The sequence below is a fragment of the Aspergillus thermomutatus genome (assembly GCF_002237265.1).
Source record: "Aspergillus thermomutatus strain HMR AF 39 chromosome Unknown NODE_285, whole genome shotgun sequence".
Taxonomy (NCBI): domain Eukaryota; kingdom Fungi; phylum Ascomycota; class Eurotiomycetes; order Eurotiales; family Aspergillaceae; genus Aspergillus; species Aspergillus thermomutatus.
In genome coordinates this window covers 27,429-34,901 of record NW_020798335.1, presented here as the reverse complement: position 1 = coordinate 34,901, position 7,473 = coordinate 27,429, and the positions used below count along the sequence as shown (strand labels likewise).

Here is a 7,473-nt window from a genome sequence, read left to right as displayed (position 1 = left end):
CATGAAACAGACCTCACCCCCCTCCCCCTAATAATCTGGCACGGCCTCGGCGACGACTTCCAACGCGACGGCATTAAAGAAGTCGCCGCCCTCGCGGAGTCCACAAACCCAGGAACCTACGTGCACCTCATCCACCTCGGCGACACCGCCAGCGCCGACCGCCAGGCAACCTTCCTCGGCAACGTCACCGAGCAAATCGCCCTCGTCTGCACCCAGCTCCGCAGCGACCCGATCCTCTCCACCGCCCCGGCCGTCAACGCGCTGGGCTTCTCGCAGGGCGGCCAGTTCCTCCGCGGGTACGTGGAGCGGTGCAACGACCCGCCCGTCCGCAACCTCGTCACCTTCGGCAGCCAGCACAACGGGATCGCCGAGTTCCAGGAGTGCGCGTGGAGCGACTGGATCTGTCGGGGCGCGGAGGTGCTGCTGCGCGCGGGCCGGTGGTCGGGCCTCGCGCAGTCGAGGCTCGTGCCTGCGCAGTACTTCCGCGATCCGGAGGAGCTGGACGCGTACCTCGAGCACAGCAATTTCCTGGCGGATATCAATAACGAGCGCGTGCTGAAGAATGTGACGTACGGTGAGAATCTGCGGATGTTGAATCGCTTTGCGATGTACATGTTTGAGGATGATACCTTGGTGAATCCGAAGGAGAGTGCGTGGTTCGCGGAGGTGAACAGGACGACGGGCGAGGTGACGCCGCTTAACGAGAGGCAGTTGTATAAGGAGGATTGGCTGGGGTTGAAGGTGCTGGATGATCAGGGAAAGCTGGACTTTAGGACTGTTCCGGGTGCTCATATGCAGCTCTCTGAGGAGACCCTGGAGAAGGTCTTCAAGGAGTATTTTGGGCCGGTCGAGGTGGAGCTTCCTCCGGATAATGCTTTGCTCAAACAGACTGGCTTGTAAACTGAGCGGTTTACGATGTGCTCTCTTGATTTTCTACCGCCTCTGCATTGGATAACCGAGTTGTCGTGTCTGCGAAGCATCGATGCTTATATATATGTCCAGACTGCCCCGACACTTGCTCACTTACATCATTCAAAGGACCTGCAAATATGTATATTGACCCAATAAATCTAGATACAAAAAAGATACCATTTCCGCCTATTCACATGAGACCATAAATGGGCCGGCTGAGATACCCAACCATGGTATGTTCTGTGGTCTGGCGCTGAAAGAACAAGGAGAAGAGAACAAGGAACGGGGGTACTCGGGACTAGCAAACTCTAAGAGCAGATGTCAATACATGATACACAAACGCGCCATAAAGGAGTCAAGATAGACAAGACAAATCGCCCAGTAGATTGAAAAAACGGTCAAGAGAGAAATTTCTGGACAAAGGAGATGTTATGGCAATGGAGTTCGGAAAATCAGAAAAAGTATAAGATTATATGCATACTAGTCGGTATAGTAGAGTGGGCAATGCGGCCTGTCGAGAGGCCCGAACGCGAAAAGAAGAAGTGGAAGGAGTGTGCAAGAGGATTCATAGTCATCATGTTGAATGAACTAGGAGGTCTAATAAGGAGGACGTCCGATGCCTCCAGTCGCCCTCCTTCTGCTAGCGTGCGTGCTTCTAGCCCTGCGGGCAGGGGCATTGGTACCGCCATGCCTCGACTCGGCGTCCATCGGCGACAGAAACCCATTGATGAGGTTCTGCACGTCACGACGCAAGGTAGCGTCGGAATGACCTCCGTCACCCACGTACGAATCTTTCTCGGCATCAGCCGCGGCCGCAAGACCAGTGCTGGAACGGCTCTTGTGTCTGCTCAGGGTTCTCTGATTATCCGCGGAGAATGCCTCGTGTTTCCCGTTGGTGAAAACTTGACGGAGCCCGGGAGCGGTCGAGGGTCGCTCGCCGTTCGGCAATGAACGCTGAGCGTCGTTCGAGAACCCTCCGGGGATACTTATAGAGGGCGGGATCGGTGGCACCGGAGGAATGCCATCAGACCGCAATTTGTACGATAATGAAGATTGCCGAGACTGGACGCCGTTCACAGCCATCGAAGAGGCTTTAGGAGTTTCCATGCCGTCTCCGTTCGGGGACATTCGACCATCCCGAATGGACTGTGGTCTGATTGAGTTGCCATCCACATCATATTCAGACAACGAAAAGCCACTGACCATGCTCTCACTACTCGAGGAGACAATACTGCCGTTCGAAGCATCCAGCCGCCCGCGGAGTGGGCTCAACCGGCGAGCGTTGCCCTCCGCATTCACGGAAAGGACCCGTCTTAGTTCGTTGACACGCACTGGTGATTCTCTGCCCGAGCCGTTTAAAGGTGTACCCGGCGAGCCAGGTACGCTCATGCGTCGGAGATGTTGCAGACCTGCTGCAGCCCCGAAAGCGCTCTGATGCGCGGAGGTAGTGGTGGAATGAGAGCTATTACCGGCGCCATTCATGGTGGGGTGATTACGCAATCCTAGTGTACCATGTCTTGACCCATTGACAGACATAGCTTCTGCCTTCTCCTCCTCAGCGGCCGCGAGACAAGCCTCTCTGGACCATGGTGTAAGCATTTGCTCTTTAATAGATGACGGTAAATTGGACTCGAATGAACTAGCCGTCGCGGCTCCATGTCCCAGGACGGGAAGAGCATAGTTGTGTCCGGGTCCCGGAGGGCTGTGAGCAGCCAAGGTCATGGAGGAATTATAAGCCTCTTCAATTCTGTTGACAAGTTCCTCAATACCGGCCTTGAAAGGGATAAGCTGGCTTTGGGTCATGACATCGCCGTTGCGTGTAGACTTCTCATTCGATTCGATGATACCGTCGATACGAGTGGCAGGCACACGCACGCTGTCGAGCCAGAGGCCAGTTTGTTTCCGTCTCTCAATCTCTCTCGTGATCTCGTTGCCAACTCTATAGCTTTCAAACTCAAATTTTTCGGACATTGCCCACAGATATCCGTGGATCAAGCTTCCGATGTTGACTTTGGCAGCTGGAGAACGCAAGGACGGCACACCTTCTATATCCTCTTGAAGCTTTAGGACCATGGGCAGCCCAAATCTGACGGCATTGACTCCGAGTCGTTCCACAAGGCTTGTGAGAAGTAAATGAAGTAGCAGAATCTCGGATTCGTCTGTAGGGCAGTCGAGCGCAATATCGTATATGGTCAAGTGGAACAGACGGAGGAAGTTGAACTGAGCCGCTATGATGACTTTCTCTCTCTGACTGACGTTCAAGGGCTGCTTACCAGCCTTCTCAGTGCCTTCCGGCGATTCACGTCTTGGCAGAGTACCTGTTCCCTTCAGTGGTCCGCATCTAGCCCTGGTATCATCCTGAGTCGTTTCCAACGTCAACCACGTGAGGAAGGCATCGATATACGCGTGGCGGGTTTCTCTGTCAGGTTCACGCAGAAGCCACTGTGTTCCTTCCCAGGCATGTATGCCCACTGGGTTCCTAGTCTCCACTCCAGCGGCCGTGCGTCTGTTCGAATTGGCTACTGAGAGAATATCCTTTATTGCCCTAAGCGCTGTGACTTTTGCAATAGGCAGCGTGAAGGCCGCCGCATCCATTTCTCCGGGAAACCCAGCTGAATTAGTGCTACCCTCCGTATTGTCTGACTGAGTCGGTAAGGCCGCGGCAGGTGAGAGTTTATTGTCGATGGATGGCTTCATGCGAGTCAGGATCGTCCTGATCGTATCAACAACCTGATCACCGTAGTATATATGTGTCGTGAGATCTCCCATAGTCCTCTGAAGTAGCCCAAGCACCTCCAATTTCTTAGCGGACAGGACCACGTCGTGATCGTTCAACTTTTCGTCCAGTCCTACTTCCGTAGACTTCGCGCTGGCTGGTTGCGATAACAGGATCGACATGAATTGCATCAGACCCAGCAGAATGTCAATAACGCTAAGACCGATCATGTTTACAGGGGACTTGAGCAACCCGTCGATTAAGTATATCAGGACGTACGAGCGCTGCAGGGTTTCTTCTGTGGGTTGAACCTCCAGGAACATCTCCATTGCCGAAATCAGGATGATGAAACGGACTTGAACGGGACACCACTTGGCGATGAGTTCCACTAAAGACGTAGCCCAGCCGCCCGTAGAATCCATATGCACAGGTCTATTGCGATCATGGGATAATGGGCCTTTGCTCAGGATGAATTGCAGCACCACTTTCGTAGTGACACGGATCTGACCACGGCTGCTCCCTGTCACAACTATGCGTTCCAAGCAACGGAGAGCAAGCAAACGCATGTCCATTTCCGCCTGCCTGTCAACGTCGGCCGCAGACTGTGACGCCAATGCTGGATCTCCATCCGCTGCGTCAACTGTCTGCACGGTTGCAGTACTAATCCTCCGTCGTCGACCAAGGGCCGGCTCGTTCTTCTCCGACTCGTGCAGTCTGAGCTCGAGAGACACCAGCAGGCTATCATCACCATTGTAAAGACAGTCCAGAATGACCGGGAGAAGGATCCTCAGAGAATCTCCACCATCAGCTGCGAGACCTGCTTCGGAACTAACCACGCCTTTGATTGCTCGCAATCCCGCGGTCCTCCAACGTGTTACCATCGGACCACTCGGCGCAGTCTTCAATTGAGAAACGGACTTGGTCTGGTCTGCGAAATCTGCATACGTCCGCACGACTTCCCGGTATTGACTGGCGAAATCCTGTTCAGCAGATAGCGCGGCCATATCCTGATGCCGGCAGAATGTCTCGAACGTCGATATCGACTCTTCAACCATGGAGATATCTCCGGAGCGTAAGACGGTTTCAAGGACGGTCATCACCGATCGGGCATAAATAGGAAGATCGCGGGGGACTTTCTCGATGAGCGCCGTGAGGATTTGCAGCGTTACCTGTACATTCCTATGTAGGGGAACCCAAGTCAGTCAGGAGAAATTGCGATCGCGATGGTTGGCAACTGCCAGCAGGCTCGCTTTAAACTCACCCTAACTTGTTACGCCAGACGTCCCGAGCTGCCCTTTTCTCCAGAAAGGCGCCAACCTTGGTCAACTTGCTCCGGCGCGTGCTCACATAGTAGAGTAGATAAGAGAGTTCGCTGGAATTTGGTTTCACATCCTGGACTCCTTTCTGGTATTGTGGGTAGCACTTGAGGACCAAGACCTGGTGTTTGGGCCGACATGATTGGCGCACGCTTTCCATTGAAAGAGATGGCTGCAAGATTGAATTATGAGGTACTTGTATGGCAATACGAGGGCCCGATTGACCGGTTGTCAAAAACGCAGTACGCGATCTGGAGGAGTGAAAACAAGTGGCCACTACCTAGAGATGGAAGTTCCAAATAGAGCTAGATAAGTAATCTGCCGTCTTGTATGTCATGGATATGGAAGTCGGCCGGTCAGGGATGGACGGGGTCACTGCAATGCTCTTCGTACAAGCCTACAGAAACCAGTGTGAAGATTGGGAGGATGACCGGAGCAGGGAGAAAGAGGATTCGGTCGGTACAGACACCAAATGCGGGGTTAATCTATCGGAGTGCACATTCAAGAAGTTGTGCTTGCGCCTAGGAGCCCATCTGCACAAGAGACGATGAGAGGATAGTGTGATCCGAGTGTTTGAGTAATGACGCAGGAGGAGTGAGAAAGGGACTCGGTGTTTTTCAGGATACTTTAGCGTTGGGTCGCGCACGGAGTTAAGGCTGGGGAGGTGGGAACCTTCCCCGTTGGCCGCACCAGCCTCGTCGCAGGAGTGCAATCTAGATGTATCCAGGTGAGGTAAGGGATTACAGAATCAGTTGAATGTACTGAGATGAGAATATCATTACGTCCTTGGTGATGATATTATTTGATGTTGCTAGCATCCTTGTACCCAGACTGAGTTGAGCAACAAAGAAGACTACGTAAGTATCGATGACTGGCTGGTTTGCATAAGAATAAAGACACCATGAAAATCTGGACACAATGTAAAGTCCAAATTTTCAATCATAACCATATTTCTTTCTCAAACTATCTACCTTTTAAGGCGTTAAAGTGTTCCTGAGAGCTTGTCGCAATCTCTGCCTGAACCAATGTGCTTGGTCTAGATATGAGGTACGGGGATGGACACCCATGATTGAGCCAAGTCCCGCACCAACCCCCACATTTGGACCAGGATGAATGGGGATAGCATTGCGATCCATTTGACAAAGCAACATCCTCGGAAAGGATGAAGCTTTGGGGGGCTTCCTTGCCACAATCTTCGTTATAATCGGTATTAGGACAATTGGGGGAATGCCTCGGTCACACATGATCGTCTGTATGTAAGAACATCATCTGCATCTTGCATGAACCTCACGATCATACTGTCGTTGCGGCCCCGGTATAGGAAAGGGGAGCCCCGTACCCCACTGTAGATCCTGAGTCTACAGTGAAATAGCAAGTTGTGCCCTGGATTTACTCCTTGGGAACACATCAAAGAGTGCTGAGCATGCCGCGACGGCCCCGTGAGTGCTGTCGACAAGAAAAATCACTTGTCGATTGACGCAGGCCCTTCATGTCTTTGAAGTGGTATTCTCCTTGTCTTCCTGTGTCCCTTGGTTTCCTTCATTATGCCCCGTGTTTCCCGCCTCTACGTTCTGTCCACCTTGCCCACCGTCAAGACCGGTCCCCGCCAAAGCTTCGATGACTTGAGGGCGAATGATGTCGCGACGGAAGGCCTCTTCTTGTAGAAGTCGTAGTGCTCGTAACGTCGCACCGGGATGCGTCAGAAATTGCGCGTACTCGGGCGTTTTCCAGTAAGAGTAGAGGTAGGCAAGGTACGCCGCAAAGGCCTGCGCTTCTGGGTCTGAGGCCTCGTTGCCGGTGTTACCGTCGTCGCCAGATTTGGAGATTCCCAGGAGGTTCGGATAGGTCACCGCCAGGTGGGAAAGATAGTAAGGATTTGCGAGCGAAGAGACGAACTCCAGTTCGAGGGTAAAGCGAGGATTTGTGAGTGAGGGCGGCGGAGGTTGCTGGGGTTGAACCGGAGGCTGCTGGTCCATTGTCAAGGAGGAATTGAACACTGCTGGAGAGACCAAAGGTCGATCGAATCTAGAAGGATCAAGAATTTGAGTAGAAAAGTAGGCAAGCGAGGAGATGAGTAGACTAGTGTCCTGAATCTGGAGCACGAGGAAGGGAAGGTGTAAGAACTGGATCAAAGTTGCCAAGACTTCGGAAAACTGATGATGCGCACCTCGCCCAAAGGGGGAAAGATACAATCGCGGCCCACACAAGCTCGATACCCAACGTGCTTTGTCCCACTCACTTTCAAACCACTCAGAAGCATACTCTGGCAGAAAAGCACCCTGAATAAACAACTATAGAGACCCAAACCCCAACATACCTGTGCACAAGTGTTGTCTCTATGATCTGAGTGTGATCAAGGAGGAGTCGGAACACTAACGAGCTCAAGGAGCCATTACTCTGCATGCCTGTTGGAAACCAATATACCCGGAAAATTTATCTGCTAAATGATAAGTTACTGTTTTTTTGCACAGTCAAGGTCAAAAGCGATGGATTTTCCTCTTGACACAGTCTACAACTAGCTCACTGTTG

At 52.4% G+C, this 7,473-nt stretch overlaps 2 protein-coding genes across 2 annotated transcripts; both read right to left on the bottom strand.

Annotated features, from left to right (window-relative positions):
• Nucleotides 1–1,509: 1,509 nt before the first annotated feature.
• On the bottom strand, nt 1,510–5,104 carry CDV56_104044 (uncharacterized protein; the record flags this gene model as incomplete). Its single annotated transcript, XM_026757663.1, has 2 exons — nt 1,510–4,807; nt 4,890–5,104. The coding sequence occupies 2 exons, from the start codon at nt 5,102–5,104 to the stop codon at nt 1,510–1,512; spliced, it is 3,513 nt and encodes a 1,170-aa protein (XP_026610710.1).
• Nucleotides 5,105–6,431: 1,327 nt separating this feature from the next.
• SOH1 (mediator of RNA polymerase II transcription subunit 31) lies at nt 6,432–6,920 on the bottom strand (the record flags this gene model as incomplete). The annotated part of the gene is made up of 1 exon (XM_026757487.1): nt 6,432–6,920. One exon carries the CDS (start codon nt 6,918–6,920, stop codon nt 6,432–6,434), a length of 489 nt encoding a protein of 162 aa, XP_026610709.1.
• Between the last annotated feature and the right edge of the window lie 553 nt (nt 6,921–7,473).